The following is a 19,267-nucleotide window of genomic DNA, read 5'->3' as shown; positions in this document are numbered from 1 at the left end:
TAATTATTTGTCAAGGTAAAACCAAGCCCCAACTGATTATAGCATTTTATGTTTATCCCTATAATTTAGATATGTTGAAATGTTATCGCTACCTCATTCACAATGTGCATAAGGACGTGGGTCACGTCCTTCTTTACAGAAAGGGCGTATATCGCAAGCACGTTTGAACAGTGTTTATCAGGGATATTTATGATATTCCTTGAGTTATGCAAATTGAATATCTCTCTAAGTAATGACCATGCTGTCAATAGAAATGAAATCAACACAGCTTGATCATTGTCATCATGGCCACCATCATAGAGTCATTAGCTGCCTATAATCAAAGTTAGACAAAGGCTGGTTGGCCACTGAAGCATGACATTGTGGATGAGGTGCGAGATACTGCAGGCTGACCACACATCTGTCACAAATACGACACGTGACAGTCTGATCAGGTTTCGACCCTCAGGGATAAATTGAAAATGCTTTGTGTTAATCGAGACTTGACCCTGAGACAGCGACTAGGCGGGTTGGCTGACCATCGCCTCCGACATGCCGCCTAGTCATTGTTGTAACATCATGTAGTTATACAAATTGACACGAATAAAAGTGTTGTGGACCCACTGATGGACTTCTGAAAGACACAGATATCCCCTTAACAACCCGGGATGCATGCTGTATAGATAGACGCAGTATAAGGATTACCTTGACGTTGCAGGCCATGCAGTATAAGGATTGCTTTGGGTTGTATATGCTGGCATAACAAGAAACCATATAAGGTTTACCTTTGCGTTGTAGGGCATTTTGTAGAACTAGACGCCATGTAAAGTTTACCTTTGTGTTGGAGGACATGTTGTACAGATAGACGCCATGTAAGGTTTATCTTTGTGTTGGAGGACATGTTGTACAGATAGACGCCATGTAAGGTTTATCTTTGTGTTGGAGGACATGTTGTAGAACTAGACGCCATGCAAGGTTTATCTTTGTGTTGGAGGACATGTTGTAGAACTAGACGCCATGCAAGGTTTATCTTTGTGTTGGAGGACATGTTGTAGAACTAGACGCCATGTAAGGTTTATCTTTGTGTTGGAGGACATGTTGTAGAACTAGACGCCATGCAAGGTTTATCTTTGTGTTGGAGGACATGTTGAACAGATAGACGCCACATCAGGTTTATCTTTGTGTTGGAGGACATGTTGAACAGATAGACGCCATGTAAGGTTTACCTTTGTGTTGGAGGACATGTTGTACAGATAGACGCCATGTAAGGTTTATCTTTGTGTTGGAGGACATGTCGTACAGATAGACGCCATGTAAGGTTTATCTTTGTGTTGGAGGACATGTCGTACATAAAGACGCCATGTAAGGTTTATCTTTGTGTTTGAGGACATGTTGTACAGATAGACGCCATGTAAGGTTTACCTTTGTGTTGGAGGACATGTTGTAAAACTAGACGCCATGTAAGGTTTATCTTTGTGTTGGAGGACATGTCGTACATAAAGACGCCATATAAGGTTTACCTTTGTGTTGGAGGACATGTTGTACAGATAGACGCTATGTAAGGTTTATCTTTGTGTTGGAGGACATGTTGTACAGAAAGACGCCATGTAAGGTTTATCTTTGTGTTGGAGGACATGTCGTACAGAAAGACGCCATATAAGGTTTACCTTTTTGTTGGAGGACATGTTGAAGAGGTAGACGCCATATAAGGTTTACCTTTGTGTTGGAGGACATGTTGTAAAACTAGACGCCATGTAAGGTTTATCTTTGTGTTGGAGGACATGTTGTACATAAAGACGCCATATAAGGTTTACCTTTTTGTTGGAGGACATGTTGAAGAGGTAGACGCCATGTAAGGTTTACCTTTGTGTTGGAGGACATGTTGTACAGAAAGACGCCATGTAAGGCTTACCTTTGTGTTGTACGACATGTTGTACAGATAGACGCCATGTAAGGTTTATCTTTGTGTTGGAGGACATGTTGAACAGATAGACGCCATGAAAGGTTTACCTTTGTGTTGGAGGACATGTTGTACAGATAGACGCCATGTAAGGCTTATCTTTGTGTTGGAGGACATGTTGTACAGATAGACGCCATGTAAGGTTTACCTTTTTGTTGGAGGACATGTCGTACAGAAAGACGCCATGTAAGGATTACCTTTGCGTCGTAGGGCATGCTGTACAACTAGACGCCATATATATCATAAGATTTACCTTTTCTTTGTAGCGGCTCCACGCTAAACTGACGCCACTCCTTCTCTGTTTCGTGGTTCACGGCGATGTAGAACTGCAACAGATCAGGAACATTTCAGTGCAGTTCTGGCGACGTGGTGTCGGGGATCGGAGTCTAAGGCGCCCCGAGGCGCGCCAGGTACGTATTAATGTAAGTTCGAATCCTGATTCGTCCTGATTAGTTTCTCAACAAATCACTGTGGTCGCGGTAAAAGTGCTACCGTCACTACCGGTTTCCTCACGCACCCAATTGATTTACCAAAAGTCGCTATTCCACCTCTCCCTAATCTTGTCCTGGTTTGTCAGGACCATCCCGCTTCCCACGTGGGTTCACATCCAGCAAACACCTCCTCTTCCCGGCCACGTGAGTTCACTTCCCGCAAACACCTCTTCACGCACTATATCGATCTGACACCCTATCATACAACTGTAATACTGACCGATGCGGCCAAACTCGCTTACTTCCTTACAGCTACTTGGGATCACTATAGCACAGTTTGAGATTGCTCAGGTATACGGCACCTGGGATTATCAGGAATACATGCGAAGACTGAGACCACCCGGTGTCGGGTATACGGCACCTGGGGTTTCTCGGAGTTAAAGGCGAAGGCTGTGAGCACCTGGTGTCAAGTATACGCCACTTGGGATTATCCGCACATGCCAAGACTGTGGCCTCCAGGTGTCGGGTATACGGCACCTGGGATTATCCGAAGCACAGGCGAAGACTGTGAACACCTGGTATTGGGGTATATACAGTGGAAACTGTGAACACCTGGTGGTATACTCACACTGCACACCACAGTGAGGACAAGGATGACGGCGACCTTGATGTGATGGAAGACGGCCTTCTTCGTTAACGGCTTTGAAGGCGTGAAGACGTCGTCGTCTAGCTCTTCCTCCAGCAGCTGTTTCTCCGACTCCCTCACAGTCCTGGAAAATACACGATTCCGTCATTTCATGTGTCATTAATGATGAGCCAAGGTACTGTTGATGTCAAGCAGTTCAGCCAAATGACGGGATACTTTTCTTAACTGTTTTACTTCATCTTTACTTCAGCTGCTCTTTACTTCATAACCGGGCATTTAGATCGCTTCAGCTCCCTGATTATTATCCAAACTATTCTAAAGAATATTTTTCAAATGTGCTGATAAATGTATGAAAACCCCATTATAACTCATGAAGCCGTGAAAATGCTTGGTTATCTTCAGCAGCATCTCTGCTCCATGGGATGCAGACCAGCGCCAAGCCTCTACCTCAATGTTCAGCCAATGTGTGCTGTGTGTACGTCAGGTCCCACCCACACAAGTAACACATACCCGTTTCCCAGCCTTATCGTCACTGTGTCGGGCAGAAGTGGCGACGTCTCTGACAACGAAGTCTCTACTGAGGATTGCGGCGTCAGGTTCCCCTTCTGCACCAACACCTCCGACGACGACGCCCTTCCATTCGACGACTTGCTTCGGAACGTTACGTGAGGGTTGATTCTGATGCCGTCGATGCTGGCGGAGCGCTTGGCGCGAGGCATGACGTGACAGTTGATGCTGGTGCTAGATCATCGAATCCTGGATGGGATGACAAGTAACTATAGCAACGTGGTGAGTATACCCCTCCCCACCCCAACACCCGTGCAATACGACGTCAGTATAGTACCATTCATGCAAAGCGATATCCATATCGTACCATCCGTGCAATACCAAATTCATCCATTATCATCCGTGAAATACAATATTTGTACAATACCATATGTGCAATACTAAAATGCCTTCTTGTGCAGTACTGAATCCATATAGTACTATCCAAGCAAACATAAATCTGTGTAGTACTATCCGTGCAATTGTGCACTCATCCAATACATCAGTGCAATACTATATCAGTACAATGCCATCCGTGCAATACTATATCAGTACAATCCCATCCGTGCAATACTATATCAGTACAATGCCAAAAATGCAATTCTATGTAAGTACAATACCATCCGTGCAATACTATGTCAGTACAACACCATCCGTGCAATACTATATCAGTACAATGCCAAGCATGCAATAGTATGTCAGTACAATACTATCCGTGCAATACTATATCAGTACAATGCCATTCGTGCAATACTATATCAGTACAATCGAATCCGTGCAATACTATGTCAGTACAATACCATCTGCGCAATGCTATATCAGTACAATACCATCCGTGCAATGTTATATCAGTACAATACCATCCGTGCAATGTTATATCAGTACAATACCATCCGTGCAATGTTATATCAGTACAATACCATCCGTGCAATGTTATATCAGTACAATACCATCCGTGCAATGTTATATCAGTACAATACCATCCGTGCAATGTTATATCAGTACAATACCATCCGTGCAATGTTATATCAGTACAATACAAATGTTATATCAGTACAATACCACCATCCGTGCAATGTTATATCATGTACAATACCATCCGTGCAATGTTATATCAGTACAATACCATCCGTGCAATGTTATATCAGTACACCATCCGTGCAATGCATATCATACCATGTAATGTTATATCAGTACAATACCATCCGTGCAATGTTATATCAGTACAATACCATCCGTGCAATGCTATATCAGTACAATACCATCTGTGCAATGTTATATCAGTACAATACCATCCGTGCAATGCTATATCAGTACAATACCATCCGTACAATACCATCCATGCAATATTATGTAAGTACAATACCATCCATGCAATACCTTCCGTGCAATGCTATATCAGTACAATACCATCCGTGCAATACTATATCAGTACAATACCATCCATGCGATAACTATGTCAGTACAATACCATCCATGCAATACTATGTCAGTACAATATCATCCGTGCAATACTATGTCAGTACAATACCATCCATGCGATACTATGTCAGTACAATACCATCCATGCAATACTATAACAGTACAATACCATCCATGCAATATTATGTAAGTATAATACCATCCATGCGATACTATGTCAGTACAATACCATTCGTGCGATACTATGTCAGTACAATAACATCCGCGCAATATTATATTAATACAATATCATACGTGCAGTACTATATCAGTACAATGCCATCCGTGCAGTACTGTATCAGCACAATACCATCCGTGCAATATTATATTAATACAATATCATACGTGCAGTACTCTATCAGTACTATATCGTCCGCGCAATAACATATCAGTACTATACAATCCGTGTAGTACTATATCAGTACTATATCAGACGAATAATCTATTCGTCACACACGATCTAAATAATACTATTCGTCCAAATTTTCAAATATATACATACCTGTTGTCGCAAGAAGATGAGTTATGGAAAGCCTTTGAAGGTAAGTGTTTGATTTCACAAATTCGTGTAATAACTTTTTCAAATATTCGAGAGTAAATACACCTGTCAATAGTTGTTTTTATATAAACACAGACATAGAGGACCACCTGACCACTGTCGGAGTGAAACTGGGCTACAGGACCGGCGCTGACCTAGTGGTCCAAGTGGATCTGAGTCAGATGTTACGGTACCAAGTACTCTATACCTAATGCTGGTATGGTGGTGGTTGCTGTACCTCGTCGGGACCCTGTTGTCACCAGTCAGATGTTACGGTACCAAGTACGCTATACCTAATGCTGGTATGGTGGTGGTTGCGGTAACTCGTCGGGACCCTGTTGTGTCACTGCATCTAGGGACATGCAATCTGTCTCACGTCTATTTGCATGACGGTTTGGAAACCCTACCAAACTACCAACTCTCACCTGATATTTGTTCCGCAGAGAGGGCTCTCTGTTACAACTTGTTTACCCTGAATTTTCTCAGAGAATAGATTTGAAAAGCCATAAATATAATATCACCCCTTTGACTATAGATTATTAATATATCAGCTGTACTGACACTTATTTGAGTCTAAAGATCGCAATTGTCCCACCCGTATGTCATCAGTGACGAACTATAGGTCTGAGCAGAACCATCAGATACACGAACAACGCAGTTTCAGGCGATAAGGGACACAACGAGGAGCAGGGTTGGGGTGTGGATCTCAAGGAGTTGGGGTGGGGGTTAGGGGACATCAAGAGGAACAATACTCGCTGCTGACAACGGGATGAGGCATGTCATAACAGACGCAGGCCGTCGACACGAGATAGGGGGAGAGATATTGGGTGTATGGGAATTGTCTGCTATCAGCTCCAGGGGTAGTGAGGTACTTTGAGCAAACCTTCTTATCCACCACTTGTGTATAGATTAAACAATTGGGCTATCGGTATAAACAAAAATGAAAAATTTTAGGATGATATTTAACATAAGACACGTGTTATATTATATTCTTTCGGATTGTCAACGTTGATTAAATCGATGGTGAATTGGGAACTGCATTCCATAGTCGATAAACTTTTCTCGGGGAAACATTAATACCAGTTACGTAGGCAACAGTAACACAGGTAACGCTGGCAACAGTAATATAAGTAACGTTGGCAATGTAGGTAACGCTGGCAACAGTAATACAAGTAACGTAGGCAACAGTAACACAGGTAACGCTGGCAACAGTAACACAGGTAACGTTGGCAACAGTAACACAGGTAACGCTAGCAACAGTAACACAAGTAACGTAGGCAACAGTAACACAGGTAACGCTGGCAACAGTAACACAGGTAACGTACAACAGTAACGTAACACTGGCAACAGTAACACAGGTAACGTAACAGGTAACGTGGCAACAGTAACACAGGTAACGTAACGTAATGGGCAACAGTAACGTAGGCAACAGTAACACAGGCGTAGGCAAGTAACACAGTAACGCTGGCAAGCAGTAACAAACAGTAATACAAGTAACGTAACAGTAACACAGGTAACGCAACAGTAACACAGGTAACGCACAGGTGGGCAACAGTAACACAAGGTAACAGTAACACAGGCAACGCAGGCAACGCACACAGTAACGCAGCAACAGTAACACAGGTAACGCTGGCAACAGTAACACAGGTAACGCTGGCAACAGTAACACAGGTAACGCTGGCAACAGTAACAACAGTAACAAGTAACAATGGCAGTAATAAAGTACGTAGTAACACAGGTAACGTAGGCAACAGTAACACAAGTAACGTAGGCAACAGTAACACAACGTAAACAGTAACGCTAACGGCAACAGTAACACAGGTAACGCTGGCAACAGTAACACAAGTAACGTAGGCAACAGTAACACAGGTAACGCTGGCAACAGTAACACAGGTAACGTAGGCAACAGTAACACAGGTAACGTAGGCAACAGTAACACAGGTAACGTAGGCAACAGTAACACAACAGTAACGCAGGTAACGGGCAACAGTAACACAAGTAACGCAGGCAACAGTAACACAGGTAACGTAGGCAACAGTAACAACAGTAGGCAACAGGTAACAACAGTAACAGGTAACGCTGGCAACAGTAACACAAGTAACGTAGGCAACAGTAACACAGGTAACGCTGGCAACAGTAACACAAGTAACGTAGGCAACAGTAACACAGGTAACGCTGGCAACAGTAACGTAACGTAGGCAACAGTAACACAGGTAACGCTGGCAACAGTAACACAGGTAACGCTGGCAACAGTAACACAGGGTAACGTGGCAACAGTAACAACAACAGTAACACAGGTAACGTAGGCAACAGTAACACAGGTAACGCTGGCAACAGTAACACAGGTAACGCTGGCAACAGTAACACAGGTAACGCTGGCAACAGTAACACAGGTAACGCTGGCAACAGTAACACAGGTAACGCTGGCAACAGTAACACAGGTAACGCTGGCAACAGTAACACAGGTAACGCTGGCAACAGTAACACAGGTAACGCTGGCAACAGTAACACAGTAACGTAGGCAACAGTAACACAGGTAACGTAGGCAACAGTAACACAGGTAACGTAGGCAACAGTAACACAAGTAACGTAGGCAACAGTAACACAGGTAACGTAGGCAACAGTAACACAGGTAACGCTGGCAACAGTAACACAGATAACGTAGGCAACAGTAACACAGGTAACGGCAACAGTAACACAGGTAACGCTGGCAACAGTAACACAGGTAACGTAGGCAACAGTAACACAGGTAACGCTGGCAACAGTAACACAGGTAACGCTGGCAACAGTAACACAGGTAACGTAGGCAACAGTAACACAGGTAACGCTGGCAACAGTAACACAGGTAACGTAGGCAACAGTAACACAGGTAACGCAGGGTAACGCTGGCAACAGTAACAGGTAACGCTGGCAACAGTAACACAGGTAACGCTGGCAACAGTAACACAGGTAACGCTGGCAACAGTAACACAGGTAACGCTGGCAACAGTAACACAGATAACGTAGGCAACAGTAACACAGGTAACGCAACAGTAACACAGGTAACGCTGGCAACAGTAACACAGGTAACGCTGGCAACAGTAACACAGGTAACGCTGGCAGCAGTAACACAGGTAACGCTGGCAACAGTAACACAGGTAACGCTGGCAACAGTAACACAGGTAACGCTGGCAACAGTAACACAGGTAACGCTGGCAACAGTAACACAGGTAAACGCTAACGGCAACAGTAACACAGGTAACGCTGGCAACAGTAACACAGGTAACGCTGGCAACAGTAATACAGGTAACGTAGGCAACAGTAACACAGGTTAACGCTGTAGACAAACAGACAAGGTAACAGTAACACGGTAACGCTGGCAACAGCTAACGTACAACAGTTAGACACAAGTAACGCTGGCAACAGTAACACAAGTAACGTAGGCAACAGTAACACAGTAGCGTAACGCTGGCAACAGTAACACAAGTAACGTTGGCAACAGTAACACAAAGCAACGTAACGCTGGCAACAGTAACAGAAGGCTACACAAGTAACGCTGGCAACAACAGTAACACACAGTAACACATAGGCAACAGTAACACAAGTAACGAGCAACATTTCTTTGCAACAGTAATACAAGTAACGTGACAGCAAACAGTAATACATTAGGCATCCAGCTCAAACTTTTAGACACAAGTAGCGTGGGTAACAGAACACAAGTAACATAGGACAGCGCCTAGCGTAGGCAACGTGCGTTGGCAACAGGAATACAAGAATGCAATGCTTCGTTTCAACAGCTACACTGTCTGTTAAGGCCTGTTTATACGGCAAAAATATACAACAGTAATAGATGTACAAATTTAACGTTGGCAACATTACATGACTAAATTTACATAGGGTGTGTAATTTGCTAGGGTGAGCATATTTGCTATGCGTTCATACGTACTTTAGGCAAAGTGGTAGTAAATCTTGATTATAGTTCATTTCTGACCTAACAATGGATGGCGTAAGACGTGAGATATCAAGAAGGTATAGGCATTTCCCATATTACATCAGTCTTGGTCTGATACCGGGATGTTCCCATGATCGAACTTCTAGAAGAAAGCCAAGATCAAATCATTGGTATACTGAAGTTGTTTGCCATCATTTCACTGATGCCGAATGGTTTGACAATTTTAGAATGCAACGCGAAACATATGAATTCATCTGCACTTGACTAAACGATGAGCTCTCCCTCTGATCATACGGTTGAGGAACCACTGGATGTGAAGAAAAAGCTTGCTATAACAATCTATTGGATGGCTTCCTCCGCAGAATATAGAACTGTGGCCAACCTTTTTGGTGTCGGGAAGGCAACCATATGTGTCTGCGTCCATCAAGTGTGTGGAGCCATCATGAAACTTCTCCTGACTGAATACGTCAGGTTCCCCAGGGAGACGCATTGAAGAATGTTATCAAGGGTTATGAGGAGCGTTGGGGATTTCCAAACTGTGTAGGATCTATAGATGGCAGTCACATCCATATCATAGCTCCTAAAGATTCACACGGTGACTACCTGAACAGGAAAGGTTTCTTTTCTCTTATCCTTTAAGGGGTATGTGACCACAACCTGCTGTTTACAAACATCAATATTGGCTGGCCAGTGTGCAGAGTGCATGACGCCAGTGTCTTGGTGAACTCAGACATTTATTTCCTTGATGATGGTTTATTTCCTCGATGATGGTTCTCTCTTACCAAACTGATTGAAAAACATCGGAAATACACAAATGCCCTTGGTGCTCCTTGGTGATGCGACCACCTCCGTGGTGTAGTGGTTAGAGCGTCCGCCCGGAGAGCGGAAGGTCGCGGGTTCGATTCACGACCGCGTCATACCAAAAGACGTTAAAATATGGTACTTGTTGGTCCCTGCCTGGCGCTCGGCATTAATGGGTACAACAAGGACTGGTCGGCTCGGAGTCAGTATAATGTTTCTGAGTGGGGTATTCATGCTTCATTGCGGCATGGTATCTCAGTGGGCTAGCACTATAAACCAGCTTAAGTCTGGGCTAGTACAAGCAGCCGCACATACACATACACACGCATGCACGTCGTCATATGAGCGAAATATTCTCAAGCACGACGTTAAACCCAATTTCACCTCACCTCCTTGGTGATGCAGCATACCCCTTAAAGTCATGGTTATTGAAGCCCTACACAGGCAGAGCTAATCTCATTCCAACTCAGAGTACCTTCATCTATCGACTCAGCCGAGCCAGGATGACGATTGAAAACGTGTTTGGTCGCTTGAAGAGACGTTGGCGGTGTTTGCAGAAGAAGATGGACGTTGACGTCAAATTTGCCTGCACGGTAATTACATGCCGTGTTGTCCTCCACAACATTTGCGAGAGTGTACGTGATCTCTACAGGGAGGATTGGGACGCAGAAGAAGACGAAGAAGAAAATGACTACCAACTGGATGTAAAGGATAGGGGCGACGAAGGGATCCGATGTGCGAAAGCTCAGCGTGATGAAATCGCGCAGGCTTTCTGCAATGATGTGTTTTAAAGACATTATTCATTTGTGAAGACATTTACTTTGAGTAAACCATGTATAGTTCATATTGGTGATTTTTGTAAACATTTACACTTGTACATGCACGTGTTTCAAAATTCAAATTAAAGTATTTTGTGAAGATATAATCAATCATTTCTTTTATGTTACCACATCAATTTCACATGACATCTTACATTAGCAATAATATACACTTTCGATAGCCTCAAAACCAGGATCATGATTTTCGAAACGTTAAGATACGTAAACATTTGACGTTAGTGAATGACAAGTCATGGCTTCAACAGCATCATCTTAAAGCTGTAAGGTTAATTACGAGAGCTTTCAGTAATTATACAAAGCTGGTAACAGAAGGTGAAAACCATGCTTTTTCTTCTTTTCGGAAAAAGTAAAATGTGCACTAAATCTAAAAATCCTTTATTTATAAGAGAACATGAATCACTGCAAGACTTATATCTAGATAATGTCTAGATTGCTCAAATGAACAAGATGATTACAGCATCACTAAGCATATGACTGGACAAACACTTAACTTCCACAACGGAAACGTCTCAAGACACAAACTGGAACTAACTCCAAGGATGAAGTAGAAACAAAACGCCAATGAATCTTCATGGCGGTTGATGAGAACACAGAATTGAGCAATAGTTAAAATAATCATGAATGTATCATTTATAGTCTTGTGTCATTAATGAAGTCTACAAATTGTAGAAACTTGTTCCGTCTTCAGTATCAGTTATCCAAGAATCGTCAGTTGAAGATTGCTGGTTGACTGTAGAGGAATAGCTTGATGAAGGGCCCGGACCTGACCGTTACACCTCCGTCATACTGTGCTGTACGACCCGTGCTGTATGGGACAGGAGGGGCTGCTGTCCTGTCCCCCGTACAGCTCTCATAATCATACTGTGCTGTACGACCCGTGCTGTATGGGGCAGGTGGGGGCTGCTGTCCTGTCCCCCGTACAGCTCTCATAACCATACTGTGCTGTACGACCCGTGCTGTATGGGACAGGAGGGGCTGCTGTCCTGTCCCCCGTACAGCTCTCATAACCATACTGTGCTGTACGACCCGTGCTGTATGGGACAGGAGGGGGCTGCTGTCCTGTCCCCCGTACAGCTCTCATAATCATACTGTGCTGTACGACCCGTGCTGTATGGGACAGGAGGGGCTGCTGCCTGTCCCCCGTCCCCCATACTGTGCTGTACGACTCTCACAGGATGGGGCTGCTGTACTGTGCCCCTGTACTCTCATAACCATACTGTGCTGTACGACCGCGTGCTGTGGGGACAGGAGGGGGCTGCTGTCCTGTCCCCCGTACAGCTCTCATAACCATACTGTGCTGTACGACCCGTGCTGTATGGGACAGGAGGGGGCTGCTGTCCTGTCCCCCGTACAGCTCTCATAATCATACTGTGCTGTACGACCCGTGCTGTATGGGACAGGAGGGGGCTGCTGTCCTGTCCCCCGTACAACTCTCATAACCATACTGTGCTGTACGACCCGTGCTGTATGGGACAGGAGGGGGCTGCTGTCCTGTCCCCCGTACAGCTCTCATAACCATACTGTGCTGTACGACCCGTGCTGTATGGGACAGGTGGGGGCTGCTGTCCTGTCCCCCGTACAGCTCTCATAATCATACTGTGCTGTACGACCCGTGCTGTATGGGGCAGGTGGGGGCTGCTGTCCTGTCCCCCGTACAGCTCTCATAATCATATTCATCATGTTGAATTGGTGCTGTCGCTCTTCACGCTTCTGTCTTTCATCTGATTTCATCTTGACTTTCTCAACATCAAGTTTTTGGCGTTCAAGTTCTATTTTCTGGCGTTCAAGGTCAAGAACCTTATCATCAGCTCTCTTGTTTGCTGCACTAAATCCATCCATCACAGATTTTAGTGCTACTTCCATCCTTGTCTTCTGAGCTCTTTTCTTCTCGCTCTTCACTTTTTCATTTTCCCCTCCAGTTCTTTCTGCTTTCCGTGTCAGATGCATCCTTTTCATCCCTTTCAGTTCTATTATCAACAAGGTGTCATGTCAGCACAACTGTCATCAACAGCCTGTGTGTTCGCCTGTGCTGTATCAGCAGGTTCACAAGGATCCCCTCCTTCATCTTCGACTTTCTTGGTCAATGTATCTATAACCTTCAGAGGCGACGAGGCTGGTCTGGTACCTAGAATGCGTCCAGTTCTTCAAAAAACTTACAAATTTTCCTTTCCTTTCCACTTTTCTTCAGGTTAGATTTACCCTCTCTGTGTGTCCTCTTTAGGCGACAGTATTGTAAACTGAAACATTGCTGCTGTGGGGTTTTCCAGTAATTCCTCTATACTGTTGTCTTCCCATATTGCCAATAGGCAGTTTGTTTCCTCGTCATTCCAAGCGGAACCGCATCTTTTGGCACCACGAGTTTCTTTCCGGTTCGCTATTGTCGTGTGTCTGTTCTTAATGGAAGTTAGACATCAACTGATAGATATCTGACCAATAAGGCGCATAAAGTTTAGGCGGGAAACCACCAAAATAGCCATTATGAAATCGAGCGGGAAAAAATAACTCACCCTGAGTAAAATGCTCACCCTGCGTTCATACGACCACAATTGCTTAGGGTAGCAAAAATAAGCATTTATCCATCGGTAGTAAAACATTTGCACCTGGTCTAGGCCAGGCGTATGTTTGCTTGGGGTAGTAAAATTTGCATATGTGTAATTGCGTTTATACGACCAAATATACTCGTGTAAGCAAATTTACATATATGCAAAAAATACACACGTGTTCAAATGTTGCCGTATAAACAGGGCTTTAGTTTGAAGTTCATTATAACAAATATACATGTATACTTCATGGAAGAACAGCTCGCGATTCTCTTTTCAGTAATAGAATATCCGATACGGAAGTCTCCATACGACTTGATAAAGGATATTGGGAAAGCAGTGAGTTGTTCAAGTCGAGTGGACATGTAATGCAGCCGGATTCTTGATGGCAACCACACACCTACAACGGGCTGACTGTACGTCTTTATCCCGAGACTTGATGGCAGCCAAGATATGTTCACACATCAACCATGTTGACAACACACACCTACAACGGGCTGACTGTACGTCTTTATCCCGAGACTTGATGGCAGCCAAGATATGTTCACACATCAACCATGTTGACAACACACACCTACAACGGGCTGACTGTACGTCTTTATCCCGAGACTTGATGGCAGCCAAGATATGTTCACACAACCATGTTGACAACACACACCTACAACGGGCTGACTGTACGTCTTTATCCCGAGACTTGATGGCAGCCAAGATATGTTCACACGTCAACCATGTTGACAACACACACCTACAACGGGCTGACTGTACGTCTTTATCCCGAGACTTGATGGCAGCCAAGATATGTTCACACGTCAACCATGTTGACAACACACCTGTTGACAACTGTACGTCTTTATCCCGAGACTTGATGGCAGCCAAGATATGTTCACACATCAACCATGTTCCCTACAACGGGCTGACTGTACGTCTTTATCCAGAGACTTGATGGCAGCCAAGATATGTTCACACATCAACCATGTTGACAACACACACCTACAACGGGCTGACTGTACGTCTTTATCCCGAGACTTGATGGCAGCCAAGATATGTTCACACGTCAACCATGTTGACAACACACACCTACAACGGGCTGACTGTACGTCTTTATCAAATGTACAATAAAGTAGCACATTAAACGGAGATTTACAATTATCATAAAAACTGTTTCGATTCGAAACTATTATAAACAGAGTTCCCTGTTCCTGTCACCTAGCAGACTGATACCTGCCTTATGATATAAATAACATTCTTTCATCACTGTGTAGAAAGATGGCGCATACACATCACCTATCGGAGAAACAGTTCCATTTGTCGAATACCTGAATGTTATTGTCGGGAGGGAAAGATGGCGTTAATCAAGGTTTCTCACACAAACCACTGGGTTCCCCAACAGTAGCCACCACGTTGTCCGAGGCGGGTGTTGGTGCCAGGAGGAAATTGGATGATCATGAAGTACATATTTAGTGTCACGAAACTTGTGTCAGACTTTACACACTTCCCCTTATATTTTGCCAGGAAAACCCGATCTTTTCAGAATGCCACACTTCTACTAATCAAATACTAATCACTCATATAGATATTGTTCCGGGTAGCTGTTGGGTTGTTGATATTATCACAATCAATTAAATTCACAGCGTATGTGACCAGCAACATTGAATCGTGAGGAAGAAAGATCCGTATGTCAATTACTCCTCAACGCGAGTGAGTGTGTGCGTGCATGCGAACGTATGTGTGTGCATGTGTGTGTCTGTGTGGTTTATGTGTACAGTTGTACATTTAGAAACAACATGGGACAATTGGTGCAAGTCGAAAACGAATTCATTCGGACACAGTTTGGTCGTTGATACGTCGATTTTGGAATTGTCCTCGACGTGTCTAACATGGAATGTTACAGATAGGCTTCTGTAGATCTGATCAAAGAACTTTTAAGCAGGAGTCGTATGAGGCACTTTAACACCTTCGGAAATAATACTAGACATAATGGGTTAATTGTTGGCTTTTGCAAAGACAAGAGTCTTGTGAATAGTCTGCTGTCACTGGATCTTTATACATAGATTTAAATAGGAAATGTTAGATAAGGTCTGACTGGACCCCTGTGTATCTAGTTCAGGTGGTAGACCAGTGGAAGGGAACTGGCCATCTGACCATTATTGTGAACAATATCAGATCATCAGTATACCTGAAGCCTAGGTTCAGCTTCGTGGTTAGAGTCTCTTTAGTCAGTCCGAGCAGATTCCTATACGCATGCAGATTCGCAAGATGGGGGACACAATGAGTGCCCGTAGGGATGCCTACTTCTTGTCTTTATCATCCAAAACTGTGTTCCACAGGAGATATGGCTTGTGTGAGATCAAACAATATCTCCTAGGAGATATCGTTTTGACAGTAGATTTTGTACAATGCCCTGACAATGCTATGACATCATGTACTTGATGACGTCACAATGCTATGACATCGCTGCACTGCAAGTCTAATGGCAGTACCATGTTCAGAGATGTACATTTTTCATTGAAAATTAATGAAGAGTGATTTTGGATGATAAATAGAATCTCACCCTCGTGTCTTCTGATATCAAATATATCAACACTCGTTGATAAAGTTAAAAATATCCTCGGCAAGCCTCGGACATTTGTAACTTTATCAACTCGGGTCGATATAATTGATATCAGAAGACACTTGGGTGAGATTCTCTATATATTCCACATAGGTGTTATTTGTGATTAGCATTTCACATATTGCTGTTTGTGAGAAATTGGATTTCTTTCTGACAAAACTGAAAAGTCAAATGTTTTGATGTAGTTCAGCTTGTTTCTCTTCTGACAGTGATAACACTGAAGCAACTCCTGTGAGTTTGGGAGAATACTCATCGTGATAGTTCTACTTGTGTCCAACACTTTCTGTGAATATGGATAACGACGAGGACTGTGTACAGTTGATCTATGAGACAGGGTTTTGGTGGTACACGCAGCTGGCATTGTATGAGGTTTATTTAGCTTGATCGTACTGATGCATTTTTTCAGAATTCTTTTGTTAACATAGGAGCCAAATATGTTGCTTTATTCGCCACTTGTATGAAGCTCTTCGACAACCATTATATGTAGTGGTGTTTACAGATGGTTATGTTGTTTTGGACATTGTCCCTGGTAACACCTACCATGTGACGTAGCAACACCAAAAGTAGCGTGTAAAACAAACACAAGTGGTATGGTACTGTTAAATAACATCATGACATCGAATATTCCTACCTTTTGACAAAGAATGCTTCCCTACATCCCACGGGGCGCGACTAATAATGTTTATGTCATGTGGTGATAATAGCTGTTATCACCCAGAGTGTGCCATCAGTAGCGTCACATGTCACTCGTGTTGTCAGATAGCAAGCAGGTCACATGATCTGTAGAATGTCTGAAAACGCTGCAGCGTGTGTGATCGATTGATTGTTTGATTGATTGATTGAGTTAGTGAGTATAATTTTACGCTGCACTCAGCAATATTCCAGCTATATGGTGGCGGTCTGTAAATAATAGAGTCTGGACCAGACAATCCAGTGATCAACAGCATGAACATCGATCTGCGCAATTGGGAACCGATTACATGTGTCAACCAAGCCAGCGAGCCTGACCACCCGATCCCGTTAGTTCATAAGAAGTATGTGCTCACAGTATGACTATGTCAGGGGCATGCTATGAATCACTAACAGTGGTGATACCAGGTGTTCGCCAAACAGAAGTCCAGGGGCGGATACAGCTTTTTGAGAAAGAGGGGGTGCACACTCTTGAGAAAGTGGGGGTGCACACTTCATTTTCACGAGAGTTTCAAAGGTCATTTAATAAACTTTCAGGACAAAAGGAAGGGTGCGTACCCTTGCACCCCCTTTCTGGATCCGCCTATGAAGTCGTGTCCAGTCTCAGAGGACAGACCTAGACAGTGACCACACGGCACAAGTATAGGTGTCAATGGGTAGATCTCAATATGGGGGCGTCTTACACCTCGCTTATTTCAAAATTAGGGGGTTAAATCAGTGGGAAAATATTGGCTATTTGATTGTTTTTTAACCTTATATGATCATCGATATACCTGTGCAAAGATGGCCGAGTTGAGGTGCATAGGCCCAGTTGGGCACTAATTACTGTATGGCGTCCCATCACCTAATCACTGGAACGTAAAACTAGGGCGTCTAAAGATCAATAGATAACAGGTGACTGTCGCGATCTGCTGACCTAGTGTATACAACTGTTGTATAACTAACCCATCGATATGTTGCTGTAGTTGTGGATATGTTGCTGTAGCTGTGGATGTGTTGCTATGGATATGTAGCTGTTGTGTGACCTTGGTGGGACTACCAGAGGGGTGTCGAGCTGAGAAGGCTAAGAGTCAGGGTTCGATAAACGTTGATTCAGATGGTTAACTGAATGTGTCAATTTGCACATCGACAAGTAACTTTATTGACAATGTTCTTGTAACTGTGAAAACTGTGTAAAGCAGCTTGTTCTCAGATCAGAACAAAGGCCACATTCCATGACCAATAATCAGGCCAGATACCAAGGTACACAATAAACAAAGATCCATGACACAGAATCAACACGGTCAGGCTACCCAGGCCAGGTACCATGAGAGTCAACTAGGCGATATCATGCACTCACTGTATAGTCACTCATGACAATGACACTGGTTGACTGTATAGTCACTACATAGTGACTAATGACTAGACTGGTTGACAGATAATGACTAGACTGGTTGACAGATACTATAGTACCTTAATGACAGATACCATAGTACCTTAATGACTAGACTGGTTGACAGATACTGTAGTACCTTAATGACTAGACTGGTTGACAGATACTATAGTACCTTAATGACTAGACTGGTTGACAGATACTATAGTACCTTAATGACTAGACTGGTTGACAGATACTATAGTACCTTAATGACTAGACTGGTTGACAGATACTATAGTACCTTAATGACTAGACTGGTTGACAGATACTAGACCTTAATGACTAGACTGGTTGACAGATACTATAGTACCTTAATGACTAGACTGGTTGACAGATACTATAGTAATCTTAATGACTAGACTGGTTGACAGATACTATAGTCCTTAATGACTAGACTGGTTGACAGATACTATAGTACCTTCTAGACTGGTTGACAGATACTATAGCCCTTAATGACTAGACTGGTTGACAGATACTATAGTACCTTAATGACTAGACTGGTTGACAGATACTATAGTACCTTAATGACTAGACTGTACCTTAATGACTAGACTGGTTGACAGATACTATAGTACCTTAATGACTAGACTGGTTGACAGATACTATAGTACCTTAATGACTAGACTGGTTGACAGATACTATAGTACCTTAATGACTAGACTGGTTGACAGATACTATAGTACCTTAATGACTAGACTGGTTGACAGATACTATAGTACCTTAATGATTAGACTGGTTGACAGATACTATAGTACTACATGATACTATAGCAATGACTAGACTGGTTGACAGATACTATAGTACCTTAATGACTAGACTGGTTGACAGATACTATAGTACCTTAATGACTAGACTGGTTGACAGATACTATAGTACCTTA

The 19,267-nt window shown here is 43.3% G+C and overlaps 1 protein-coding gene across 1 annotated transcript in view; it reads right to left on the bottom strand.

Moving 5' to 3' along the window:
* Positions 1 to 17,020, bottom strand: part of LOC124263649 (P protein-like) — a 55,933-nt gene extending 38,913 nt beyond the window's left edge. The window contains 4 exon segments of the mRNA XM_046698302.1: positions 2,193 to 2,265; positions 2,999 to 3,140; positions 3,527 to 3,772; positions 16,915 to 17,020. Coding sequence (XP_046554258.1) covers positions 2,193 to 2,265; positions 2,999 to 3,140; positions 3,527 to 3,735 — 424 coding nt within the window. The 5' untranslated portion in view covers positions 3,736 to 3,772; positions 16,915 to 17,020.
* Between the last annotated feature and the right edge of the window lie 2,247 nt (positions 17,021 to 19,267).

The sequence above is a fragment of the Haliotis rubra genome, unplaced genomic scaffold (genome assembly GCF_003918875.1).
Source record: "Haliotis rubra isolate DU_JTF1 unplaced genomic scaffold, ASM391887v1 Scf892, whole genome shotgun sequence".
Classification (NCBI taxonomy): domain Eukaryota; kingdom Metazoa; phylum Mollusca; class Gastropoda; order Lepetellida; family Haliotidae; genus Haliotis; species Haliotis rubra.
The sequence above is the reverse complement of the archived record's forward strand: the minus strand, read 5'-3'. Positions and strand labels throughout refer to the sequence as shown.